Source organism: Suncus etruscus, chromosome 11 (assembly GCF_024139225.1).
Source record: "Suncus etruscus isolate mSunEtr1 chromosome 11, mSunEtr1.pri.cur, whole genome shotgun sequence".
In the NCBI taxonomy this organism is placed as follows: Eukaryota; Metazoa; Chordata; class Mammalia; order Eulipotyphla; family Soricidae; genus Suncus; species Suncus etruscus.
The window spans coordinates 4,289,946-4,303,366 of NC_064858.1; the positions used below are offsets into that span (position 1 = coordinate 4,289,946).

Sequence of the window (13,421 nt, forward strand, 5' to 3'; positions counted from 1 at the left end):
GGGACGTCTGAGGCGGGCAACATGGCGGAAAGGCCAGCAGACCGCAGCGGGTGGGTGCGATCAGCAGACAGTGGCTGTGGGAGCCCACAGGCCAACTCTGGATGCCTCAACAGAGGCTCATTGACAAACAGAAGGAAGAGGAGGATCAGGGGGAAACCACATATCAGAGAACTGGAAGAAAGGAAACTGTATGAAGGAGAATCAATAGGAGCCTGGGCGCCGGCCCAGCAAGTGAAAGGCCATGAGCCCTGAGAGACCCCATCAGAGGATTGAGAGGAGGCGGGACACTGGGGGTGGAGGGAGGCGAGACTGCAAGACCAGGATGGGCCCAGGTCAGCCAAGACCCAGGGTGGCTTCTAGGCCCAAGTCTGGCATCATCTACTCATCATAAGCTAAGCATTTACTCCCCCCTCCTTCTTCTTCTGTCCCATGTTTGCATGTCTGCACCCCAAAAGTTGCTCCAGGAGAGGAGACACGGTTCTTCTTGGAGGCCACACATGGCAGTGCTCAGGGCTGACTCCTAGCTGTGATCTCGGGCATCACTCCTGGTGGGCTCGGGGGACCCTATGGGATGCCTGGAATTGAGCCTGCATGTGCTAGGCCAATGCCCTCCCTGCCATACTATCACCCCGAAGCAACGGGGTCCACACCTGGGATCTTGACTGTGCCGCTGGATGAGGTATCGTCCGTGTAGGGGTGGCTGCTCTCCACCACCACGGGCTGCGACGACAGGCGGCCGCTCTGCGAGTCAGTGGCCACATCTTCCAGCTCGGTGACACACAGCTCCAGCAGCATATCTGCCACCTGGGGGAGGCGAAAGGCACAGGTGTGAGACGTGTGGAGTGTGGCCTACCTGAGGCCTTTCCTCAGGGATGCAACAGCATAGCAGCCTTGGTCACCAGGGTTTCTGCAGCAGGACAGACAGTGGACAATATGGGCCAGCAGGGTCCTGGAGAGGCCAAGCACTGAAGGACGCAGCCCCCCAGCTTAGGGATATGCCCGCTTATGGATGCAGACTAAGCCCTTGCCATAGGAGACGAGTCCAGTTTGAAGTGAAAGAAAAGGGAGTGTTCGGTTCTTGGCTGCACTAGCCAAGGAAGGACAACGGTTCAATCCCCCGGTGTCCCATATGGTCCCCCCAAGCCAGGGGCAATTTCTGAGTACTTAGCCAGGAGTAACCCCAGATCATCAAATGGGTGTGGCCCAAAAAAAAAAAAAAAAAAAAAAAAAAAAAACAAAAAAAAGATTCAAGGACTATGGGCTGGAGAGATAGCATGGAGGTAAGGCGTTTGCTTTGCATGTAGAAGGACAGTGGTTTGAATCCCAGCATCCCATATGGTCGCCTGTGCCTGCCAGGAGCGATTTCTGAGCCTAGAGCACTGCCAGATGTGACCCAAAAACCAAAACCAAAAAAAAAAAAAAAAAAGATTCAAGGACCAGGGGCCGGAGTGGTAGCACAGTGGTAGGGTATTTGCCTTGAATGCGACGGACCCAGGAGGGACCCAGTTCAATTCCCAGCATCCCATAATGCTCCCCAGCCTGCCAGGGGCGATTTCTGAGTGCAAAGCCAGGAGTAACCCCTAAGCACTGCTGAGTGTGGGCCAGAAACCAATCAGCAATTAATAAATAATGTTTAAAAAAAGAAAAAGATTCAAGGACCACATGTGGTTGGTGATAGCCACTGTCAGCATGGAACATTCCAGCACACTGGAGGGCCGGGCATGGAACATTCCAGCATGGAACATTCCAGCATGATGAAGGATCCAGCACAAAACTTTCCAGCTCACTGTAGGGCCCGGTATGGAACATTCTAGAATACTAGAAGGCACAGCATGGAATACTCCAGTATACTGGCGAGCCCAGCACAGAACATTACAGCACAATGGAGAGCTCAGCATGGAACATTCCAACACATTGAAAGGCCCAGCATGGAACATTCTAATTCTAGCATACTAGAGGGCTCAGCATGGAATTCTAGAGCATGCTTGGCCCGGTACAGAACATTCCAGTACACTAAAGGGTCCAGCATGGAACATTCCAGCCCATTGGAGGACCCAGCAAAAAGGTCCTTTCAGTAGCATCTATCAAACCATAAAAGCTACTCTAAAGCACCAGTAGTTTAAAATATGTATTAGAGCCCAAATAGTTACAATTAACCACCAGAAAAGAGCCTCTCAGAGGAAAAGAACCCAAGAACCTCAGTTCAGGATCTGAAAATGTGGCCAACCCCAGCTCAACCCCAAGAACCACAAAGGCGGCTGAATCTAAAAGGCAAATTGAGAAGAAGGTGGACTGTCTGTCACCCCCATCCCCAGGGCTGATAGTCTACAGTGGTCAACAAACAGTTGGAAATGGCAAATCGGAGAAAACAGAGAGAGTCCTGAAACTGATGTAAGGAAGCTTGAACTTCTTCACAAACATGGGTAGTCAGAGTCACCAGAAATAGCGATGGATACAGGGTGCCCAAGATCAGGACGATACCAGAGGCCCCCAGGGGTTGTGCAGAGGAGGCACTGGCAGTAAGTACCGGACCGGGCATCAGGCGACTGCAGGGAGACTCACCTGCGGGTAGGCGGTGCCCATGCCCGAGAGCACGGCTGAGAGCACATCCCGGCCCTTGTCACCAGCCCGACTGCACACAGACAGCTTGAGCAGGTCCACCACGACTCGGGTGTCATCCACCACCAGCAGGCTGGTGAACTCGTCCAATGACTGGGGCTCAGGGCCTGACGCTTTGTTCTGGCTTTCGACATCCTGCAGAGTCCGGCAAAGAACATGAGAACCCGTGAGTGGCAGAGACTAAAGGGCGCCAGACTGTGCCTGGGTACTCTGGGCCAAGGAGGAATGAAGAGTCTGATCACAGGAGAGGCGTAAGACCTGGAATCCCCAGGACAATGGGTGGTTTTTCAGAACCCAGTGGCCCTGTGGCCCGTCACCAAAGGAGTCTGAAGAAAGGAGATTCCCGGCAGGACTCTACCCTCAGGAAAGGACCAAACCCCAGCCCTGCTGACAGGATCTGCCGACGGGGCACCACGCTGGGAAAGAGAGTCAGAGGACAAGAGGAGGCATGGCTGTGTCACTTCTACACAACACTGTGAGAGCGAAGACGTGGACCGGCCTAACAGCAAGCTTCAGTCTCCTGGAGAGGGGCCAGAGCAGAGCACAGCGGGGAGGGCACTGCCCTTACATGAGGCACCTCCGGGTTCAATCCCCAGTACACCATTGGGTTCCCTGAGCACCGCCAGGAGTAATTTCTGAGCAAAGAGACAGGAGTAAAACCTGAGCACCACTGGGTGTGGCCAAGAGCCAAAAGAAAAACAAAACAAAATAGATTTCCCAGTGGATTAATGGCTACAATGGGGGAGTGACGGGTGATCAGGTCAAGAGTATGGTGAAGCACAGGAGAGAAGCCCAGGGTAGAGCGTCCATCCACCTGAAACACATGAGCTGCCTGTTCCTTCAACTCATGCCCTCGACTATGAACAACAGACCCTGTATTCAGAGAAGTGTGTAGACTCAGGAATCCTAGAGTGGCTCAGCATTGGCCTACCCCTTCCTGTAGGTTGAGGCCTTTGGATCGGTCCTCATATTGCCTTCTAACTAGATGTCTCTCGATTGGTTCCTTAGGTTTTCTTGTTAAAAAGATGTTTCCTCATTGCCTCTTTTATCTGGCTTTTTCCCCTCCCCTGGGGTGGGCTTTGTTTTTCCCAATAAAAGCTGCTCTGGAGGCCTGAAGGAGCAACTGCCATTTGGGCTAGTGGTTCCATGTGGTAGAGTGAATGGCTTGTGGGGGAAAAGCTTTCTGTATGAGCCTCTAGCCTGCTTTTCCTTCCTAACCCTGTGTGGATTATTTCCTGCACCGGAATTGCTGCTGGACCTGTATCTCTTGTCCTACTTGGAAAAGGGGTGTTGGTTTCTTTCCCTGTCTGGGGATTGTGGAATGCATAATGCAGCGTTCAACACCTTCCCATGCTACAATGACTTGGGAATCAGAGTGACATGACAGGGGGAAATCAAAGCTACACAGGACACCAGAGTAGCAGCTACAAAGGACTGCGGCCTTCCAAGCTCTCCAGGATGCTGGAATAACGAGGAAATCAACAAGGTCTCTGCGTGCAAAGCAGCTGGGTCACATGGCTGCCTGGACTGAGGATCACAGGGTGGACATGGCTAGACATGGCCAACCCTCTCCAGCGACAACCAAAAAGTGCTCTCCAAGGGAGCACTTGGTGTCAGCAGGGCACTGTGCTCTAGGCCTGTGACTGCCTCTGCGTCCTCTGAGGACAACTAATTTTATTCTCTCAAAATGTGTCACAGGAGACGCCATGTCACCTCTTTAGTCTTGGTCATGGTTTCTGCGATGATGCTGGCAGCTCCCGGGTCATCGGTCACTGGGATGAATGGCCGAGAAGAAGCTGAGGATGCAGATGGGGTCACGGCCGAGGGGGTGATGGCATCATCGGAAGAGATCATCTAGAAACGTTATAAGGGGGGAGCTTGGCAACCAGGCCCAGAGGTCGGAATTACTCGGAGCTCAGGAGACAGAGCTCAGGGACTCAGGGACAGCGCTTCCCCCAACGCTGGGTAACTAGATTATCCCAATTCACAAGGTCTCTCAAAAAAGACCGAGACAAGTCCCTTCTCCTCAAGCTGTCAGGAAAGTCTTGTGAAACTATTTTCTCCCAAAATAAGTTCCCCCAACTGGACCATCAGAACTGCAGATAAGGACTATAGGTTTGCACTCCAATTACACTAGAGAACCAACCTTAGCACACAATCAACCCAAGTACAAGTTAGGCTGCTGTTGCTGGGGCTTCACTCAGTAACATCTGGGCAGCATATGGTGCTAGGGATGACACTGGGAAGTCACAATCTGCTCAAACATGATTGGTAAAATCTGACGATACAGAACTAAACAACAGGAAAAGTCCATGCAGAACTGGCACGGTGTTCAAAGGGCAACTGTATAGCCATGTGAGCTCTAGCAGAACTCCTTTGCCTTTTCTTTCGAATCCAAGCCCACAATGGCAAAGGAGTCACAAAAACACCATAAATGACAGGCAAGAAGGATGCGTTTTCTTAGATTCTAAGGAGGCCCGTGCTCTGGGTGCCCTGAGCTCTCACCTCCCCTCTCTTGTCTGGCCGTGGATTTGGACTCAGCCTGTCGTCAAGATCCATAGCCATCACACACTCCTCTCCGTTGACGGGACTGGCCATGGCAGAGGCGTCAGAAGCAGGTGCCGATGAGGAGAAGGAAGGACACTCCACAGGGGCCATCATGCTCGCCGGCATCAGGGCCCCGACCACTGCATCTCTGTCAGAGAGAGTCAGGTATAAGAGAGCTGCCAGCCACTGCAGGATAGCTGTCAGGAGGTGGGGACAGAACTGCCGAAGCGCCTCCTTGTTGGCACAGCTTAGTCCTGTCGCCTCAGGAGAAGGAACTGCACTAATGAAGCTCCTCCTCATTGTCACAGGTTAGTGTCCTGACACCTCAGAAAGAAGAGGTAATGGAAGCACCTTGGAGTCATTATCATGGGGCAGACATAGCCCCTAACCAGAAAATGAGCATGGCTGGCTTGCCCTGAGCAACTATCCTGGCCGGCCTATGTTGGCCCATGGGCATCCTGAGCCAAGGGTGTTGATGTAATGGCAGTTGGACATGGACATGACCCTTGGACACCCCCAGTGTAATGACAGTTGAACCTGGACATAACCCCTTGTCATGCCAGGTATATAAGGAAAAACTTGAACCATTACAGGGTGGGATCGCATGGGGGCCAGAGATAAAGCATCAGAGAGATGCTGCTTTCTTTGTATCTATCTCTCTCTCTCTCCTTCTCTCTTGAATCCAGGCCTCCCCTGGCCCTACCTCTGGTGAATTTCTTTCTTTCTTTCTTTCTTTCTTTCTCTCTCTCTCTCTCTCTCTCTCTCTCTCTCTCTCTCTCTCTCTCTCTCTCTCTCTCTTTCCTTCCTTTCCTTTCCTTCCTTCCTTCCTTCCTTCCTTCCTTCCTTCCTTCCCTTCCTTCCTTCCCTCCCTCCCCTCCCCTCCCCTCCCCTCCCTTCCCTTCCCTTCCCTTCCTCCCTTCCTTCCTTCCTTCCTCCCTCCCTCCCTTCCTTCCTTCCTCCCTCTCTCCCTCCCTCCCTCCCTCCCTCCCTCCCTTCCTTCTTGTCTCCCTCCCTCCCTCCTTCCTTCCTTCCTTTCTTCCTTCCTTCCTTCTTGTCTCCCTCCCTCCTTCCCTCTTCCTTCTCTCCCTCCCTCCCTCCTCCTTCCTTCCCTCCCTCCCTCCTTCCTTCTTTCTTCCTTCCTTCCCTCCCTCCCTCCCTCCTTCCTTCCTTCCTTCCTTCCTTCTCTCCCTCCAACCCTCCTTCCTTCCTGCCCTCTCTCTCTCCCTCCTATCATCTGTCTATCTATCATCTATCTATCTATCTATATCTATCTCTCCCTCTCTTTGAAATATCTATCTATCTATCATCTATCTCTTCCTCTCTTTGAAATATCTATCTATCATCTATCTCTTCCTCTCTTTGAAATCCCTGGACAGCAGTTGCAGGCCTCAGATTCTAGTCTAGGAGGAATAAAAAAGATACTTGGTTTCTCTCCCTCTCTCAGACCTGAGTGGACAATTGCTACACAAGGACACTGGGACTAGGCAGCAAGGCCAATCAATGTTTGCGCAACTGACCCACTGAACGGGTCACTGTTGGTAGAGAGGCCTTTGCTTTGGTCCTCATGCTGCCTTCTAATTAGATGTCTCTCAATTGGTTCCTTTGGTTTTCCTGTTAAAAAAAGATGTTTTTCATCTGGCTTTCCCCCTCCCCTAGGGGTTTGTTTATCCCAATAAAGGCTGCTTTGGAGGCCTGGAGGGGCGGCTGCCATCTTGGCTCGTGGTTCCACTTGGTGGAGCAACTGACTTATGGGTAAACAACTTGCAGTGTGAGTCTCTGGACTGCTATTCCTTCTCAATTGTGTGTGGATTATTTGGGGGGGGGGTGTCCCTCTCCACCCTGGGGATTGTAGACCACACAACCCACCATTCAAGAGGTCACAATGTTAAACTAACAATGCTGTGATATTGTCTGAGTATCTCTTTCTCCCCTGACATTCACTGAGACATTCACATGGGTCCTCTTAGAGAGGAAAGTGCAGAAAACAGTAGAAAAGCGAACCTGAATCTGGACTCAGCCTCTGAGAAGATAACAGGGACTCTTCAATGTCAATGAGTGGCACCTAAATCTTTCTCCTAACCCGCTTGAAGTTGGCTAGCCATAAAACGTCACACAAAAGTAGCCAGAGAAGAGAGCACATAAGGCATTAGCTTTGCATGTAGCTAACTGGGTTCCAGCCCCAGCACCCTATATGGTTCCTTGATCCCTGCCAGGGGTGATTTCTGACCAATGCTAGGTATGGTCCCAGAAACCAAAAATCAAACCAAAGAGTCATGATTTTTTGTTGTGATACTGTTATTGCATTTTGGGGGGGAATCACACCTGGCGGCGCTCAGAGATTGCTCCTGGCTCTGCACTCAGGAAACACTCCTGGTGGTGCTTGGTGATGGGATGGATGCCAGGGATCAAACCCTGGTCGGACTCCTAAAAGGCAAACGTCTTCCCCCTGCTGGGCTATCGCTCTAGCCCATGAAAAGACTCATTCCCATGGCTTCTGATTCCACTTCGGTTCAGTGTAGGAGTGAAAAGACGCTCTTGTTTAGGAATCAAAGAAACCCAAAGCTGCTGACGGATGGGGCCAGCACAGAGGCTGGGGACAGTTACCTGGCATACATGATCTGCAGCGCAGTGAGGATATGAGACAAGGCCTGCTGCTTGGCCAGGTTCCCATCCAGCGACAGGAGAATCTTGGCCAGGGAAGGGCGATTCGGCTTAGCGTTGTTCGCACCACTGACTTTATTACTGGCAGCAGAAGAGTCAGCATCTGAAGGCACACCTGGAAATGGGAAATGGGCATGTGGGTCCAGGCTTCAGACTGTCCTTGCTCTGTCTCTCGAGGGGCACCTGCCTGTACACTGCTGGGTTCCCAGCACACAGGCCCACATGGAACAGGTCCACGTGGGCCAATGAAGGAGGCACAGTGGATCCCAGGAGAGCAAGTTCTCCATGCTGTTGAGCCCCGGACTCAAATAGGAAGTCTCCAGACAAAACACAGTTCACCCTAGAACAAGGAAGGCACAAAGAGCTCCAGGCCACATGAGCAGAGAGAGAGGGGCACTTTTCTATTTGTCACATAAAAATTAACTCAGTGTTTTAAGACAATCAATTCCTAAAAAGCAACGGCATGCGTGGCCTACAAAGAAATGTTCAACGCCAAGAGACCTTCTAGTAAGGAATCCAAATATGGGGCCAGAAAACTAATACTGTGGAGATGGAACCAGCCATGCACAGAAGTGTCTCAGCATCCCATTGGGTCCCTTTACCCTGAGCTCAGAACCAGGAGAAATCTCTGAGCACTGATGGCCCAACAATAGCAATAAATCAAAATTAAAAGGTAGAGAAGCCAACTGTGTAGTGAAAAACATGAAAAGTTCCCACAAAGCCAGCTGGTCCCCCAGATGGCTTGAGCAGTGCCGCTGAAAAATGTCGAGCACGTCTACGTGAGCACATCTATATGGAGGAAGTCTTTACCACCTCCTCCAGGAATCAGGATTGACCCAGATTAGAACCAGGCCAACAACACTCATGGACAGACGAGGAAAAAAGGTCACTTTTTTTTCCCAGAAAACTCAATTTAACAAAGTACTAAAAGAATAACCCAGGACCGGAGAGATAGTATGGAGGTAAGGCGTTTGCCTTGCAATCAGAAGGTCGGTGGTTCGAATCCCGGCATCCCATATGGTCCTCTGAGCCTGCCAGGAGCGATTTCTGAGCATAGAGCTGGGAGTAACCCTTGAGTACTGCTGGGTGTGAGCCAAAAACCAAAAAAAAAAAAAAAAAAAAAAAAAAAAAAAAGAATAACCCATCACTCAACGTTCTGATAAAAAATGTTAAAAGAGAAAAATTGGGGGGCTGGAGCAGTGGCGCACAAGTGATAAGGCATTTGCCTTGTATGCGCTAACCCAGGAAGGACTATAGTTCGATTTCCTGGCATCCCATATGGCCCCCCAAGGCAGGAGCAATTTCTGAGCACATAGCCAGGAGTAACTCCTGAGCGTCACCAGATGTGGCCCAAAACCCCCCAAAAAAAAAAAAAAAGAAAAGAAAAAGGAAAAAAGAAAAAGAAAAATGTTAAAAATATTTTTCTGATTAAAAAAAATCAAGAAACCAAATGGAAAACAGAGTATAAAGCTTCCAGGTTTGCAGTTAATGCAGAGCTACAAAGTTCTATACTTTAGAAGAGAGAAAAGATTCAAAGCCTATCCCTAAAGCTTTTAGCTCAAGAAACTAGAGAAAGAATCTCAAAGAAAACCTGAGGCAAGTGTAGAGAAAGAAACAAGACATAAGGGGCTGAAGTGATGGCGCAGCGGTAAGGCATTTGCCTTGTACGTGGCCAACCCCAGACGGACTCTGGTTCGAATCCTGGTATCCTATCTGGTCCCCCAAGCCTGCCAGAAATGATTTCTGAGCGCAGATCACAGGAGCCCTGAGCACTCCTCAGTGTGGCCCCAAAACAAAAAAAGTAAGAAAGAAAGGAAAATAAAAATAAACAAAACAAAAGAAACCAGTGAAGATGAAAAACAACAGCAAGGGAAATCAAAGAAACAAGAAAAGGTTGCAAACTGGGAGGTGTTTATTCCATGGGATTGGAATGGTAATAATGGTACAAAACACAAAGAGCAGGGTGTCTAATTATGGCCCAAACCAGAAACATCCTAGACATGCTTCTACATGTGACTCCATCATAAAAGGTACCAACCACCACATGTGAAGACCAAATGGCTCCCCAGAGAACTCACCCAATGGAAAAGGGGAAACCAAGAGTGTCAAAGATTCACTCTGTGGTGAGAAGAGTCACACTGCCACATACAGAACCACCGAGTAACAAAGATGGGGAAGAACGAGGTAAAACAAACAACACGGAAGGCTGAGGAACAGCTTCGCTGTCAGGGAGTGCCAGGAGCCCACTGCCAGCCGTGTGTAAGAGAAGGTGACATTCTTACCAAAACAGGAAAGGACTCAAACAGAATCCAAAAAAGCTGTTTCTATACACTAGCAAGGTACAACGTGAGAACTCAGAGATGAAGGCAACCGCCAAAGAAGATGCCAAACTATCATTTGTAGGGGCTGGAGCGATAGCTCAGAGTTAGGGCATTTTCCTTGCATGCACACGACCTGGGACAGACCCAAGTTCAATCTCTGGGATCCCATATGGTCCCCTGAGCCTGCCAGGAGCAATTTCTGAGCATAGAGCCAGGAGTAACTCCTGAGTGCTGCCAAAACAACAACAACAACAACAAACCCTATCATTTGTAACAAAATGCAAATAGGAAATATGGAGAAAGGGATCCAGCAAAAACACTGCACAACTGATGCACAAGTAGAAAATATTGCTGGGAGATGTTGAAAAGCTCACCACTCAGAGAGGAAAAACTCCTTCTCTGCAGGCTGGAAAAGATGGTGCCATGGGCTGTTTGGGCCCCACTGTCCCCCCAAATTGCCACACAGTCCGTGTAGCCCTAATGACGCAGTGCTCGTGAAAGCAGACTCGCCCCTGCTCCAAGTCACAAGGACCCGCAAAGGCCCGGAACACCCGAGGCTTTGCTATGCAACCACCCAGGCCTGAATTCCGTCCTTTCACGCAGCTCCAGGAATCATGGCATGTGGTATAAACATCAAAATAAACAAATCCACAACACAGAACCTCTCGGTCAGAACAGATGCAGACTTCATGCTCAAGTGACCTTTAAGTTCAAAGAGCCATGGTTTTCCCTGCCAGCGCCCCTGGGTCAGGGCCTTCTCACGGGCATGAGAGGGCTGAGAGGTACTGAAATAAAGAAGCACTTTCAGCCGATTCAACTGAAATCACTGGGTAGCAAACACCAAGGGGAAAAAAAAAAGGAAGAATTCCAAAAATGTCCATCTGCAGCTCATGTGAGAAGATTCACCTCACGATAGAGTGCAGGGGGATAGAGAGGTGATTACCAGGGCTCTACTTCCCTGAGTACAATGGGGAGCAACCCCAAAGCACTGGACCCCAGCGTGAACGTGTCTCGGCCTAAAAAGATCAAGTGTGGACTTTAAAACTACAGAATTCACAGAAGAAAACTGAAGGAGTTGGAGTGGTAGTCCCAAGGACAAGGCACTTGTTCTGCATGCAGCCAACCTGGGTTTGATCCCTGGGCACCTACAGTTCCCGGAGGCCTGCCAGAAGAGGCCCCCAGGAAGGAAGCCCTAGTACCAGCAGGCGTGGGCCCCAGGCAAAAAAAAGAAAAGAAAATTCAAGAAATCTTGGGTTTTTAAAGTTCAACAATGCCATGGGTAATTTTAGATACTAAACTCCAAAGTACGATGCTACATCATCCTCCCCACGTAAACTCTGACCCTGAGACCTAGGAGGGCACCAAGTTTGAAAAGACCCTAGCTGCTGTGACAGTATGAGCCATTAAAAAAAAAATGAGGGGGGGGGGGAGAAGATGACCTGGACTTTATCAAATTAAAGAAGGTTCTTTAAAATTCAATTAGGCGGATGCAGTGTCCCTCCCTAACAAGCTGGGAGCACTGCTTGTAGCTGGTTTCACAGGTCAGCAGATGCCCAAGGAAACGCCAGATCAACCAACACAAACACAACAGACAGGGCAGGACAGGCGAGCTTTGTCTCAAAATTTCAGGGCAAGGGGCCCTCCAAGGGACAGAGCCTGGCTTCCTGGTCCTGAAGCACCACCTCTGGCCTTTAGGGGCCACCTGTCCAAGGAAAAGACTCTGATCTGGTTACCTAAATAGGAGGCTCCCAAAGGGTCCCTGGCAGTCTGGAAAAGGACAGGCTCGTGGACGGAGGGCGTGGCCACGTCCACGGTGGTCCAGGCCACGCTGTGGGAGGAGCCGCAGGCCACACGGGTGATCTTCTGGCCTTCCAGGCCTTGCACCAGCGTGGGCTTCCTGTTGACCGTGGTGGTGCCATTGCCCTGCTGGCCGTGGTCGTTGTCGCCCCACGCGTAGACCTGCAGGGAGGGACATGCATAGGTAACAGCTCACTTGGGAATAGCCTCCCCACAGGGACCCATGTGATGGTTGGTGAGCCTTTCGTGGCTCCCCCATGGCGGGCAAAGCACTGGAGGCCACCCATGCCAGCCCCAACACCCACTTACCTGGCCCGCTTCTGTGACTGCCAGGCAGTGCAGGGCCCCGACGGCCACATGCACGATCTTCTTCCCCCGAAGACCCTCCACCACCTGTGGCTTCCGCACATGCACATCAGAGCCGTGGCCTAGTCGGAAGTAGTCACCCTTCCCCCTGCAAGAGAAGGCAGATCAGCCACCGTGGGGTGGCCTGGCCACCTCCTTGGGAGGCTGTTATCTAGACAACCCCACCCCTGAGGTTCTCTCTCTCAGAGACGCGGAGACAGCCCAGAATGTCTCTCCCATGTTCCTTGGGCTGCTACTCGTCCCAGGAAGAACCATGGTGCTATCAGGCCCAGGGGACCTGCACACTGAGCAGAGGAAGCCCAGAAGGGAGCTCATGCGTGCCAGGTCCTCTGGGCACCCAAGGACACTTTTCCAGAGCCCTTTGCAAAGATCCACTTAGGGGCATTTCTGCTCTCACAGCAGATCCCATGGGGAATGAGAGACCCAAAAGGCTCTGGAGTAAGTTAAAGAATACTAGTAATAGCAGAGTGGGGAGGGCATTTGCCTTGCGTATTGCTGACCCAGGCTCGATCTTGGGCATCCCCTAAGATTCCCTGAGCCTGCCGGAGTAACCCCTGAGTGCCACTGGGTGTGGCCCCAAAACCAACATATAAAATAAAATTTCAAAGAAGGTTGTGCCAAGGCTCAGGATCCCGCCACAAAGGCTGGATGCTGGGGTCTCCGTACCAGGTCCACACCACTCCGGACTTGGTGAGCGCCAAGGAGAACTGGGCTCCGCACTCAATCTGACACACGCCCTGTCCGTTCAGCCGCTCGATGTTCTGGGGCACATTGCAGCCTTCACTTCCGCCCCGGCCCAGTTTTCCAAAGTCACCGTCACCCCAGGAGAACACCAGGCCTGGAGGGACAGAGAGACACCCTCACCATGAGAATGCACTCGTGAGGGGGAGGTGGGGGAAGCTCATATCCCAGTGCTGCATCCAGGCACTCACCTTCGTCAGTCAGTGCCAGGGTCTGCGCATCTCTGCTCCCGCACGCGACCTGCACCACTCTGTGTCCGAGAAGCACCTTCACCTGTGAAAGAACAGACTCAAGCAGAGGCCCCCTGGGGTGCGGGGACTATGTGTCCCCCATCCCCACTGCCACCCGGATGCAAAGGCGCCCAGAGCC

General features: G+C 51.2%; 1 protein-coding gene across 1 annotated transcript in view; it reads right to left on the reverse strand.

Annotated features, from left to right (window-relative positions):
- Positions 1 to 13,421, reverse strand: part of HERC2 (HECT and RLD domain containing E3 ubiquitin protein ligase 2) — a 110,604-nt gene that overhangs the window by 17,322 nt on the left and 79,861 nt on the right. Inside the window, 9 exon segments of the mRNA XM_049782721.1 lie at positions 651 to 804; positions 2,563 to 2,754; positions 4,333 to 4,473; positions 5,125 to 5,314; positions 7,771 to 7,942; positions 11,882 to 12,107; positions 12,255 to 12,399; positions 12,978 to 13,149; positions 13,244 to 13,325. Of these exon segments, the coding sequence (XP_049638678.1) occupies positions 651 to 804; positions 2,563 to 2,754; positions 4,333 to 4,473; positions 5,125 to 5,314; positions 7,771 to 7,942; positions 11,882 to 12,107; positions 12,255 to 12,399; positions 12,978 to 13,149; positions 13,244 to 13,325 (1,474 nt within the window).